The 14016-nt window shown below is 36.5% G+C and overlaps 1 protein-coding gene across 1 annotated transcript in view; it reads right to left on the bottom strand.

Moving 5' to 3' along the window:
• Positions 1 to 14016, bottom strand: part of ABCA4 (ATP binding cassette subfamily A member 4) — a 119132-nt gene that overhangs the window by 95425 nt on the left and 9691 nt on the right. The window contains exon 4 of the mRNA XM_058439740.1: positions 12670 to 12688. Coding sequence (XP_058295723.1) covers positions 12670 to 12688 — 19 coding nt within the window. The remainder of the gene's footprint in view (positions 1 to 12669; positions 12689 to 14016) is intronic.

The following is a 14016-nucleotide window of genomic DNA, read 5'->3' as shown; positions in this document are numbered from 1 at the left end:
TTTGACTTCCTCTTTTCCTAATTGAATACCCTTTATTTCCTTCTCCTGCCTGATTGCTCTGGCCAGAACTTCCAGCACTATGTTGAATAGGAGTGGTGAGAGAGGGCATCCCTGTCTTGTGCCAGTTTTCAAAGGGAATGCTTCCAGTTTTTGCCCATTCAGTATGATATTGGCTGTGGGTTTGTCATAGATAGCTCTTATTATTTTGAGATACGTCCCATCAATACCTAATTTATTGAGAGTTTTTAGCATGAAGGGTTGTTGAATTTTGTCACATACTTATTTTTATGGTGAGAACACTTAAAGTCTGTTCTTAGTGATTTTGAAGAATACAACACGTTGTTAACTATACTCACCTTGTTGTACAATAGATCTCTTGAACTTATTCCTCTTATGTAACTGAAACTGTATATCCTTTGACCAACATCATCCAGCTCCCTCACTCTCTCCCAGCCCTTGCTAACCACCATTCCACTCTTTACTTCTATTGAGTTCAGCTTTTTTCGATTCCATATTTAAGTGAGATCATGCAATATTCATCTTTCTGGGCCTGGCTTATTTCACTTAACATAATGTCTTTAATATTCATCTATGTTGTCACATATGACAGGATTTCCTTCTTTTTAGAGGCTGAATAGTTTTCCATTGTATACATATATCACATTTTAAAAATCCATTTATCACCACATGGATTTAAACATTCAAGCACCATCCTCATTCTATTCCAGTATGCTCCTCAGTAAACTTGCAGGCTTTGGGAATAATCAAATACAATTGAAATTGTCTTCTTTGTTATGCCTGGACAACCTTCACAAGGACAGACTGCCTAGACTGACCTCTTTGCTGCCAGCTAATCAGTTTACCATGAAAAATGTGCAAACAAGACTCAGTCTTTCCAGACTGTAGTTTTTTTCTCTCAGAAGTGAAGCATTTGCCCTTCTTGCTTGACAACAGTATAATGAGTGTTTCCCTATATGTGAAAAAAATTTTCACATAAATAACCAAATGTCTCAGTTATTCTTTGGTAATAAAAGCTTGGGCCAGGCACAGTGGCTCATGCCAGTACTTTGGGAGGCTGAGGCAGGTGGAGGCTGCTTGAATGCAAGAGTTTGAGACCAGCCTGGGCAACATGATGAAACCCCATGTGTACAAGAAATACAAACTTAGCTGGGCCCAAGAGGTGGAGGTTGCAGTGAGCTGAGATTGCACCACTGCACTGCAGCCTGGGCAACAGAGCAAGATGCTGTCTTAAAAAAAAAAAAAAAAAAAAGCTTAATCTTATTCTCAAAGATATTATTTCTCCACTCTTACTCATCTTAATACTTCCATTGACTCAGTTGTTCAATATAAAAATCTGGGACTATTTTCAATGCTATCTGGTTCCTCATCCCTACCTCCATCCCAATATTCAATTCAATTCAATTCCCTCCCAATATTCAATATTTAGTAGATCTGAATCTACTGATAGCAACCATGATAGTCTGAGCCAAAACCATCTGTTGTTGCAACTATTGAAATACTCTCCTAAATGGTTCTAATTTTTCTCCATACATTCATGTTCATCCTCTTCCATTTCGTTTCTGCATAGGAGCCAGAGTGTTTTAAAAAACCATATATCTCATTATCTCTCCTTGTTTAACTACAATTGGTCCGTCATATCCATGGGCTCTGAAAGCACAGATTCAACCAACCAGGGATAGAAAATATGTGGAAAAAAAGAATAATTAAAGACAACAACATAACAATAAAAACAATACAAATAAAAACCAACACAGTGTAATAACTAGCACTTACATTGTGTTAGGTATTATAAGTAATCTAGATATGATTTAAAGTATCATCTCTTTAAAGGAGGATATGCATAGGTATGGCGTATATAAATACTATGCCATTTTATATAAGGGGTTTGAGCATTCAAGGGGAAGAGTGGCATCCTAGAACCAATCCCCTGTGGATACTAAGGGATGACTGTACTTCAAATGATTTCTATTATACCTATCATAAAGTGATAAAATCATGAATCCCCAATATGGCCAACCCTTTCACAAGGCCCTGTTTAACCTGCCACCTACCTTCCTCAACTCATCTGGTACAGCTGTCTCCCTTACTCACAACTGTAACCACACTGCCCTTATTTAAATTCCTTTAGGTAACAAACCTTTTTCCACCTCAGGACCTTCACTCACGCTTTTCCTGCTGCCTTAAATCTCTCTTGCTGCTCATTATTTAGGAGTTGGCTCATCACTTTCTCAGAGAGTCCCTTCCTAAACTCCGTACTAAATTAGGGATTCCCTTGTAAGTCCTTCACGTCTTTAAACACAATTTGGATTCATTTATATAATAATTTGTGTAATTTAATCCCTACTAATCTATAAGCTCAAAAAGGTCAGAAATCATATCTGCTTTTAAAAATGTTTTATATAATACAAGCCTAGCACATAGCAGGCACTAAATACTCTGAACAAATGAGTGAGATAAGGTATGTGGAAGCTTTTCGCACAGTACGTGACACTTAGGCATTACTCAAATTTCTTTTCCTTTTTTATTTTAAAGATTACATTAGATATTGGTCTTCTACTTAATAGAATGTTGTTGTTTTTTTTTAAAGTATTTTTTTAAATCTTTTGAATGACTATGATAATTCCACTAGATGTCAGACTAACCTAAAAATTTGTTATAAAATTAAAGTATTGTGTATGATTCCAGTGTTCAGTTGACTGGTTAGATGATTCTCATGTTTTTAATTTGATGAAGAGAGTTAATGTTTTTGTAAATACCTTTGAAATTAAGATTATGGATGCTCCATGATTGTATATGGAGTACCGAGGATATAATCCTCTTGTGCTGTGGAAGGTTATAGATATTTTGGGTTTCTTATCAAAGACTTGCACTGTCCCAATAATAAAATACTTATATAATAAAAAATAATGACTGCTAATATTTATTGAACACCAACTATATATCAGACACTTAGCTAAGCACTTTATATATTTTATCTCATTTAATCTCCGTTAGTAAGTTATGACAGTAATTAAAAGTGTCTTCATTAATAAAACAGTCTTGTGAGATAAATAGTATTATTAACCTCCTTTTGAAAACTAGTGTTTAAAAAAGTTAAATAGCTGTTGTTAAAGGCTCTAGAAGAGATAGTATAACCTATCAAAATTATTTATAAAAACATTTTAAATAAAAATAACTCCCTATTTTGAAAACATAAAGTTTTATTTTTTTTTATTATACTTTAAGTTTTAGGGTACATGTGCACAACTTACAGGTTTGTTACATATGTATACATGTGCCATGTTGGTGTGCTGCACCCATTAACTTGTCATTTACATTAGGTATATCTCCTAATGCTATCCCTCCCCCTTCCCCCCACCCCACAACAGGCCCCGAGGTGTGATGTTCCCCTTTCTGTGTATTAAAACATAAAGATGTTTTAATAATAATAGTCTTGTCAACATTTACGCCACTTGGAACTTGGGATTTCATTTATGAGATAAATAAATGATGTTGGTTGGTGGAAGAGATTAGGATGGTAGTGGAAAGAGCATACAATTTGGAATTAGATCTTGGTTTGTATCTCAGCATCACCATTTACTAGCTTCAGTCTGAACTTGGGCAAGGTATTTCACATCTCTGAGGCTCAGATCCCTGTTAATTGGGGATATAATACAATGTCTACCTTGCTATGCTGAAGTAAAGATTAAATAGAAAAAATATACAGAAAATGCCACTACAGTGACTGGCATGTGATAAGTTATAGTTCAATATATCTTGTTTTAAAAAGTTTTTTGTTATAAGTGTCTAAATCTAAGAGCCGAAGATACTAATTTTGTAAATACTATGGGTTACAAGCCTCTCATATTTTGGTCATGGTAGATGAATGTACAAAATAACAATGTCAAATTCATACTTGAATGGCTTAAAATTTATCTATGGACAGTTTACAAAGACTAACTGTTTAATTCTCAAAATTAATGAGAACATTTCCATGGAAGAGTTAAGAAGTAAGATAATATATCTTGCATTTAAACAACATTTTTAAAATAGCGTTGGTGCTTTGATATGATAGCAAAGGAGGTTGAGAGAGAAAACAGATTCACTCTTTTCCTTCCATGTTTATTACTTGTTATCATTTATTAATACTAACATATTACTTCTGGCCTAGACTCCTTTAATAGCCTCCAAAATTATCTCTCCATTTCACTTTCCTTTACACAAGTTTTCAAGATGAATACTTCTAAAAATATAGCTCAAATCATATTACAATTTGCTCAAGCATCTGCATACTAAGGAAAGTATATATACTACTCTTGTTAGAGCCATGTCATAGACTATTTTCCTCATTTTTACTATACAGTATGCCCCTGTAAGCATTCAGAACTGCATTGAGATATGTGGACACAATAGCTGATGTCCCTGATTCAATATTTGTAAATTTATTTAATGGGGCTGGAGTGAAATACATTTTTCTTTTAAATTTAAGACATTTTAAAAACCCAGAAAATATAAATAATAGTGTAACAAAAACTTTCATTCTTCTCATATAGAAATAACAATTTTTAAAATCATAACTTAGTTTTTTTAAGGGCTAAAACATTATTGTTTAAGCTTAAGATCTAGGTAACTAAACCAACACTCTCAGTCTCATTCACCTTTCTGCCCTTCACTCAAAGCCTCCCCTAGGAAGAGTTTAATGTATTTCCTGCCCAGTTTTTAAAATACGTTTACTTATTTATATTTACAGACAAATATAGTATATCTTATGCTGTAATTTATGTACATGATAGCATATTGTACCTATCATTTTGTAATTTTTTTACACAGTATTATATATTTCAAATCTGTTTAATATGGATTAGATGAAATTCATTTTTTTTTTTTTTTTTTTGAGATGGAATTTTGCTCTTGTTGCCCAGGCTGGAGTGCAATGGCGCAATCTCGGCTCACCGCAACCTCCGCCTCCCGGGTTCAAGGGATTCTCTTGCCTCAGCCTCCCAAGTAGCTGGGATTACAGGCACGTGCCACCACGCCTGGCTAATTTTGTATTTTTAATACAGACAGGGTTTCTCCATGTTGGTCAGGCTGGTCTCAAACTCCCGACCTCAGGTGATCCTCCCAAAAGTGCTAGGATTACAGGCGTGAGCCACTGCGCCCAGCCAGAATTCATTTCTTTTAGCTGTTTTATAGAAGTCCATCACATGAATATACCACATATTATTTGTCAATTTCCTTATTGCTGGATGCTTAGATTGTTCCAGTCTTCACTCTTAAAAATATGCTATTGTGAATATCTTTCTTCACATATCCTGGAACACAAATAAATAGGGATATATCTGTATGTAGTGTGCATATTTTTAATTTTACCAAATGCAACAAAATTGTCTCCAAAAAAGTCCTCCCATTTTCACAGAAATTTGATTGGAAATAGTATCTACTTATACTTTTTAAAGAAAACCTATATTTCTAATTATCTTCAAGATTGAGACTCATTTCTTTAGGTAATTGGCCTTTTAATTTCCCTTCTTTCTGAAATTGACTGTCCGCTTTGCCCATTTTTTTGTTGAGTTGTTAATATTTTTCTTTTACTTTTTTTGGTTCCATATGAATTTTAGAACAGTTTTTTTCACTTCTGTGAAAGATGATGTTGGTAATTTGATAAGAAGCATTCAATCTGTAGGTTGCTTTGAGAAGTATGGCCATTTTAACAATATTGATTCTTCCAACCCATGAGCATAAAATTCTTTTCCATTTGTTTGTGTCATTTATGATTTCTTTCAGCAGTGTGCTGTAGTTCTATTTGTAGAGATCTTTCACTTTTATGCTTAGATGTATTCCTAGGTATTTTTTTTTGTGGCTATTGTAAATGGGATTGCATTATTGACTTGGCTGTCAGCTTAAATGTTATTGGTGTATAGAAATGTTACTGATTTTTGTATGTTGATTTTGCATCCTGAGACCTTGCTGAAGTTTTTTATCAGGTCTAGGAGTCCTTTGGGAGAATCTCTAGAGTTTTCCAGGTATACAATTATATTGTTAGTGAGGAGAGATAATTTAACTTCCTCTTTTCCTATTTGGATGCCTTTTATTTCTTTCTCTTGCCTGATTGCTCTAGCTAGGACTTTTAGCATTATGTTGAATAGGAGTGGTGAGAGTGGATAGAATGGATATCGTTGTCTTTTTCCAGTTCTTTTTTTTTTTTTTTTTTTTGAGATGGAGTTTTGCTCTTTGTTGCCCAGGCTGGAGTGCAGTGGCGTAATCTCAGCTCACTGCAACCTGTGTGATCTCAGCTCACTGTAACCTCTACTTCCCAGTTTCAAGCGATTCTCCTGTCTCAGCCTTCCGAGTAGCTGGGATTACAGGCACCCGCCACCACATCCAGCTAATTTTTGTATTTTTAGTAGAGACGGGGTTTCATTGTGTTGGCCCGGCTGGTCTCAAACTCCTGACCTCAAGTGATGCATCCGCCTTGGACTCCCAAAGTGTTGGGATTACAGGCGTGAGCCACCGCACCAGGCCATCTTTTTCCTTAAGGGGAAAGCCTTCCAACTTTTGCCCATTCAATATGTTTTTGGCTGTGGTTTTGTTGTAGACAGCTCTTATTATTTTGAGGTATGTTTCTTATTATGTTGAGGGTTTTTATCATGAAGGGATGTTGGATTTTATTGAATGTATTTTCTGCATCTATTAAGATGATCATATGGTTTTTGTTTTTAATTCTGTTTATGTGGTGAATCACATTTATTGATTTGTGTAAATTAAACCATCCTTGCATTCCAGGAATAAAGCCCACTTGATCACAGTGAATTAACTTTTTAATGTGCTGCTGTATTTGGTTTGCTAAAATTTTGTTGAGGATGTTTGCATCTATGCTAATCAGGGTTATTGGCCTGTAGTTTTCTTTTTCTGTTGTGTCTGTGCCAGATTTTGGTATCAGTTGCATGGAATAAGTTAAGGAGGAATCTCTCCTCCTCAATTTTTTTGAGTGATTTCAGTAGGATTGGTACCAGCCCTTCTTTGTATATCTGGTATAATTTGGCTGTGAATCCATCTGGTCCAGGACTTTTTTTTTTGTTTGGTAAGGTTTTTTGTTTTTGTTTTTGTTTTTTACTGATTCAATTTCACTACTCCTTATTGGTCTGTTTAGGATTTCTGTTTCTTCCTGGTTCAAACTTGGGAGGCTGTGTCTTTCCAGGAATTTATCCATTTCCTCTGGATTTTCAAGTTTATGTGCATCTGATGGATATTAAATTATATCTCAATGTTGTTGCAATTGTCATTTCTCTGATTACTAGCATATTTCTTGGATTTTAATACTTACTTGCCATTAGGCTTCCCTTTAAAGGATTTGCCTATTTACATCCTCTATCTATTTTTCCATTGAGGTTTCCTGCTTTTTTCCTTGTAAATTTTCAGGTGTTCCTTATACCTGCTAAATATTAATTTCTTAGTAGGCCTTAAATATAGCAAATATCTTCTCTTGTCTGTCATTAATTTTGCTTATGGTGTCCTTTGCAAGCAGAAATTCTTAATTTTGGGTAATTAAACCCATTGTTTTGGGGGAGCTTAGTATTTTGTGCTTTTAGGTCCTTCTTAAGAAGTCTTTCTAGCCCTAAGCTCACTCATATGTTTTCCTTCATTTTCTATTATTAGTTTTTAAAATTTTCCTTTTAAGTTGAACATTTTATTTCAAATGGAATTCATGTGTGTATATCACGTGACTTACTTTACTCTTCTCTATATGTTGAGCTAGTTTTCCTAATGCTCTCTGGAAATTAGTTTATCTTTTCTCTATTGATTTATAGTGCTACCTTTATTAGACATTATTTTTTCTTTCTGAATTTTTATTCTATTCCATTATGTTTTTGTTTCCATATAATTAAATGCTATATTTATTACTATAGCTTTCTAGATTGTATTAGTACTTGGGAAGGAAACTCCTCCATTTTACTAATGTTTTTCAAAATCAAATTAGATTTATTTTGTATAATTTGGAAGATATGGTTGCTAAATATCCTAGAATTTTTATTGAAATCTCAATTCGTTACCTATTGCTGCATGACTAATTACACCATGGTTTAGTGGTTTAAAACAACAACAAATATTTATTGTCTCTCAGCTTCTGTGAATCAGGGATTCAGAAGCACCGTATCTGGGTAGTTCTAAGTTGGGATCTCTCATGAGGCTGCAGTCAAGATGTTACCTGGGTCTATAGTCTTCTGATGGCTTGATGGGGGGTGGGTAGAATATTCTTCTCCAAGATGGTTCATTCACATGGATGGCAAGCTGATACTGGCAATTGGCAGCATTAATTCCTTGCCATATAAACCTCTTCGTAGAGCTTCGTGAATATCCTCACAACATGGAAGCTGATGTCCACTACAGCAAGTGATCTAGGAGACAGCAAAGTGGAGGCTGCAATGCCATTTGTCATTTATGATCTAGCATTGGAAGTTACCCTCCGACATTCATGAAATATCTTATTGATTGCACGAGTCAGTTCTCCTCAGTGTGGAGAGGACTACACAAGGGAGCAAGTATCATTGAGGGTCATCTTGGAACTTGGCTGCCTCAGTCCATCCTCTGGCTGCCAATAATTAATGTCCCTCCCACATGCAAAATTTACTCATTCTCCTGGCAAGGCTCCCCAAAGTCTCATTCCATAATGACATTTGAAGTCCAAAATCTCATCTAAATTAGGCCTGGGGGCAGATGAAGTTCCTTCGGTATAGTTCCTTAAGGACAGTTCCTTTTGATCTGAAGACCTATGCACTTAAGAAAAGAGACTACACAATGGCACATGTACCAGGAGGCAAGAATCACTGGAGGCCATCTTGAAGGATGGGCACCACAAAATTTCATTTAACATTTCTTGCAAGACAAATGCCTCATTTTGTTTGAGAAAATCTTTATTTCTCTTTCACTATTGAAGAATAATTTTGCTAGGTACAGAATTCTATGTTGGTGGGTGCTGGGCATGGTGGCTCACACCTGTAATCCCAGCACTTTGGGAGGCCAAGGCAGGAGGATCATCTGAGGTCAGGAGTTCAAGACCAGCCTGGTCAACGTGGCGAAACCTTGCCTCTACTAAAAATACAAAAATTAGCCAGGTGTGGTGGCAGGTGCCTGTAATCCCAGCTACTTGGGAGGCTGAGGCAGGAGAATAGCTTGAACCTGGGAGGCAGAGGTTGCAGTGAGCCGAGACTGAGAGTGAGACTCCATCTCCAAAAAATAAAAAAGAATTTATTTTTGGTTCTTTCAAAACTTTAAATGTGCACTCCACTTTCTTCTTGCATGCATGATTGCTGAAGAGAAGTATGATGTAATTCTTAATCATTGTTTATTTATAGGTAAGTTCTTTTTTATTTCTGTTTTATTTCTCCAAGATTTTGAGTTCATCTTTGTTTTCTGAAGTTTGCATATGATATTCCTATATGTGGATTTGTTGATACTTATTGTGGTTGGTGTTCTTTGAGTTTTGTGGACCTGTGTTTTATAATTGTCTCACAGTTTTTGAGTATTCTGTTTCATCTTTTCATCTTGTTTTTTTCTCTTTCTTAGTTTTGGAAGGTTTTTTTTTTTTTCTCCCAGTTTTGGAAGTTTCTATTGATGTATCTTCAAGCATACTGATTCTTTTCTCAGCTTCTCAGCTGTGTCCTGTCTACTGATGAGCCTGTCAAAGACCTTCTTCATGTCTGTTAGAATATTTTTTATTTTTAGCATTTCATTTTGATTCTTTCTTAGGATTTCCACATTTCTGCTTGTATTATCTCTGCCTCTGTTCTTGCACATGTTCCCTTTTCCATTAGAGCTCTTATTTATCGTATTAATAGTTTTTTTATTTTTATTTTTTTTATAGAGATAAAGTCTTGCTATGGTGTCCAGGGGAGTCTCAAATTACTGGTCTCAAGCAATCCTCCTGACTTGACCACCTAAAGCACTGGGATTACAGGCATGAGCCACGCACCTGGCCTAATTATACCTATTTTATTTATTTATTTTTCAGAGAAATCATGTTTATTACCCCCAATATTACCTTTTTAAACTTATTTTTATATTTTTTCATTTTTAAATTTTCTGGCTACATAGTAGGTATATATATTTATGGGGCACATGGGATATTGTGACACAGGCTTCAATGTGTAATAATCACATCAGGGTAAATAGGGTATTCATCACCTCAAGCATTTTTCCTTTGTGTTAAAAACAATCCAGTTATACTGTTTTAGTTATTTTTAAATGTACAATAAGGTATTGTTGACCATAGTCACCCTGTTGTGATATCAAATACTAGTTCTTACTCATTTTAGCTATATTTTTGTACACACTCACCATCCCCACTCCCCAACCCTGCAAACTACCCTTCCCAGATACTGGAACCATCATTCTACTCTATATCTCTATGAGTTCAATTGCTTTAAATTTTTTTTAGCTCCCACAAATAAATAAGTGAGAACATGCAAAATTTGTCTTTCTGTGCTATTTCACATAACATAATGACCTCCAGTTTCATCTATGTTGTTGCAAATGACAGGATCTCCTTCTTGTTTTGGCTGAATAGTACTCTATTGTGTATAGTTACCATATTTTTTCTATCCATTCATTTATTAATGGACGCTTAGATTTCCCTCAAACAGAGGGAAGGAGCCTCTCCCAGAGCTGCAAGCTGCACTGTCTGGGGTTGGGGAAGGGGTAACACAAACTCTCCCTTGGCTACCCTGCTGGTGTCTCACTAGGTCACATATTCCCCAAGTCCACTGGCTTTGAGCCCAGCATGGCACCAGTACTTGCCCAGGAATTGCAGTCTTTTTTGCCTAGACGCCTTGCAAATTTGTTTAGAAACCCAGAGCCCTTTAGCCAATGGTGGCGGGCCTTGTTGGTACTCAGGTCCCAACCATTGAGATGGAAGATTTACCCATGGCTAGGGCTGGTATAAATGCTTCCTCCACGGGCTCTGGCAGAGTTCTGCCCCATGTTGCTTTCCACTGTGACAGGGCAGCACTGAGTTCCAACGCAAAATCCTATAATCACTGTGCTCTGCCTCCCTTAAGCACACAGATTCTCTCTCTGTGCCATGAAGCTGCTGCCAGGGAATTGGGGATGGGAGGTGCAGGCGATTCAAGAATGTCTTTCCTACCTTCTTCAGTGCTCTTTTCCTTAATATGTTGTTAAAACCAGGTACTATTATAGCTCATCTGAGTTTTTTGTTCTTGTGAAGGGGCTTTTTTGTGTGGGTAGTTGTTCAGTTTGGTCTTCCTGTGAGGGAGATGATTGCCGGAGGCTTCTATTTGGCTATCTTGCTCTGCCTCCTCCCTAATCATAACTGTTTTAAATTCTTTGTCTGTTAATTCCAAAATTTCTGACATATCTGAATCTGGTCCTGATTTTTCTTTTTTTTCCTTAAGATGCTCTTCAAGTAGAGCAGACTGTTTTATGTCTTTAATATGGCTTGTAATTTTTTGTTTAAAGCCTGATATAATATATTGGCTAAAAAATTTGTCATAAATAGTCCATTCGTGTGAAGTTTTATGTTACTTGTCTAGAAGTTAGACAATGTTCACTGTTTGCTGTAGCTGCATCAGAGGCAAAAATTTTCTTTAATGTTTTGTTTTTAACTCCCTGGTTGTCTTTGGGTTTCCCTAGAGACTCTGTCTCAAATTGGGTCTGAGGCTTCTAGTTCTTTCATCTGTAATCTCCTCTTCATACTCAGTAGCCTAAAAATATGTTGGCAAGGTGTGAGGGAAGGAGAAGCATTGTGTAGTCACATGATTAGGTCTCAGTCTTTTTTTTAAAATTATGCTTTAAATTCTAGGGTACATGTGCACAATGTGCAGGTTTGTTACATAGGTATACACATGTGCCATGTTGGTTTGCTGCACACATTAACTCATCATTTACTTTAGATATTTCTCCTAATGCTATCCCTTCCCCTGCCCCCCACCCCAAGACAGGCCCCTGTGCATGATGTTCCCCTCCCTGTGTCCAAATGTTCTCATTGTTCAATTCCCTCCTATGAGTGAGAACATGCAGAGTTTGGTTTTCTGTCCTTGTGATAGTTTGCTGAGAATGATGGTTTACAGCTTCATCCATGTCCCTACAAAGGACATGAACTCATCCTTTTTAATGGCTGCATAGTATTCCATGGTGTATATGTGCCACATTTTCTTAATCCAGTCTATAATTGATGGATATTTGGGTGGGTTCCAAGTCTTTGCTGTTGTGCATAATGCCTCAATAAACATACGTATGCATGTGTCTTTATAGTAGCATGATTTATAATCCTTTGGATATATACCCAGTAATGGGATCTCTGGGTCAAATGGTATTGCTAGTTTTAGATCCTTGAGGAATGGCCACACTGTCTTCCACAATGGTTGAACTAGTTTACACTCCCACCAACAGTGTAAAAGCATTCCTATTTCTCCACATCCTCTCCAGCATCTGTTGTTTCCTGTCTTTATAATGATCGCCATTCTAACTGGTGTGAGATGGTGTCTCATTGTGGTTTTGATTTGCATTTCTCTGATGACCAGTGATGATGAGCATGTTTTCATGTGTCTGTTGACTGCATAAATGTCTTCTTTTGAGAAGTGTCTGTTCATATCCTTTGCCCACTTTTTGATGGGGTTGTTTGTTTTTTTTCTTGTGAATTAGTTTAAGTTCTTTGTAGATTCTGGATATTAGCCTTTTGTCAGATGGGTATGTTGCAAAAATTTTCTTCTATTCTGTAGGTTGCCTGTTCACTCTGATGGTGGTTTCTTTTGCTGTGCAGAAGCTCTTTAGTTTAATTAGATCCCATTTCTCAATTTTGGCTTTTGTTACCATTGCTTTTGGTGTTTTAGTCATGAAGTCCTTGCCCATGCCTATATCCTCAGTGGTATTGCCTAGGTTTTCTTCTAGGGTTTTTATGGTTTTAGGTCTAACATTTAAGTCTTTAATCCATCTTGAATTAGTTTTTGTAGAAAGTGTAAGGAAGGGATCCAGTTTCAGCTTTCTGCTTATGGCTAGCCGATTTCCCCAGCACCATTTATTAAATAGGGAATCCTTTCCCCATTGCTTGTTTTTGTCAGGATTGTCAAAGATCAGATGGTTGTAGATGTGTGGTATTATTTCTGAGGCCTCTGTTCTGTTCCATTGGTCTATATCTCTGTTTTGGTACCAGTACCATGCTGTTTTGGTTACTGTAGCCTTGTAGTATAGTTTGAAGTCAGGTAGCGTGATGCCTACGGCTTTGTTCTTTTGGCTTAGGATTGTCTTGGCAGTGCAGGCTCTTTTTTGGTTTCATATGAACTTTAAAGTAGTTTTTTCCAATTCTGTGAAGAAAGTCATTGGTAGCTTGATGAGGATGGCATTGAATCTATAAATTACCTTGGGCAGTATGGCCATTTTCACAATATTGATTCTTCCTATCCATGAGCATGGAATGTTCTTCCATTTGTTTGTGTCCTCTTTTATTTCGTTGAACAGTGGTTTGTAGTTCTCCTTGGAAAGATCTTTCGCATCTCTTGTAAGATGGGTGCCTAGGTATTTTATTCTCTTTGTAGCAATTGTGAATGGGAGTTCATGCATGATTTGGCTCTCTGTTTATCTTTTAATGGTGTATAGGAATGCTTGTGATTTTTGCACATTGATTTTGTATCCTGAGACTTTGCTGAAGTTACTTATCAGCATAAGGAGATTTGGGGCTGAGATGATGGGGTGTTGTAAATATACAATCACGTCATCTGCAAACAGGGACAATTTGACTTCTTCTTTTCCTAAGTGCATACCCTTTATTTCTTTCTCCTGCCTGATTGCCCTGGCCAGAACTTCCAACACTATGTTGAATAGAAGTGGTGGGAGAGGGCATCCCCGTCTTGTGGTGGTTTTCAAAGGGAATGCTTCCAGTTTTTGCTCATTCAGTATGATATTGGCTGTGGGGTTGTCATAAATAGCTCATTATTTTGAGATATGTTCCATCAATACTTAGTTTATTGAGAGTTTCTAGCATGAAGGGCTGTTGAATTTTGTTGA

Source organism: Hylobates moloch, unplaced genomic scaffold (genome assembly GCF_009828535.3).
Source record: "Hylobates moloch isolate HMO894 unplaced genomic scaffold, HMol_V3 SCAFFOLD_5, whole genome shotgun sequence".
NCBI lineage: Eukaryota > Metazoa > Chordata > Mammalia > Primates > Hylobatidae > Hylobates > Hylobates moloch.
This window is presented reverse-complemented; position numbering and strand designations above follow the sequence as displayed.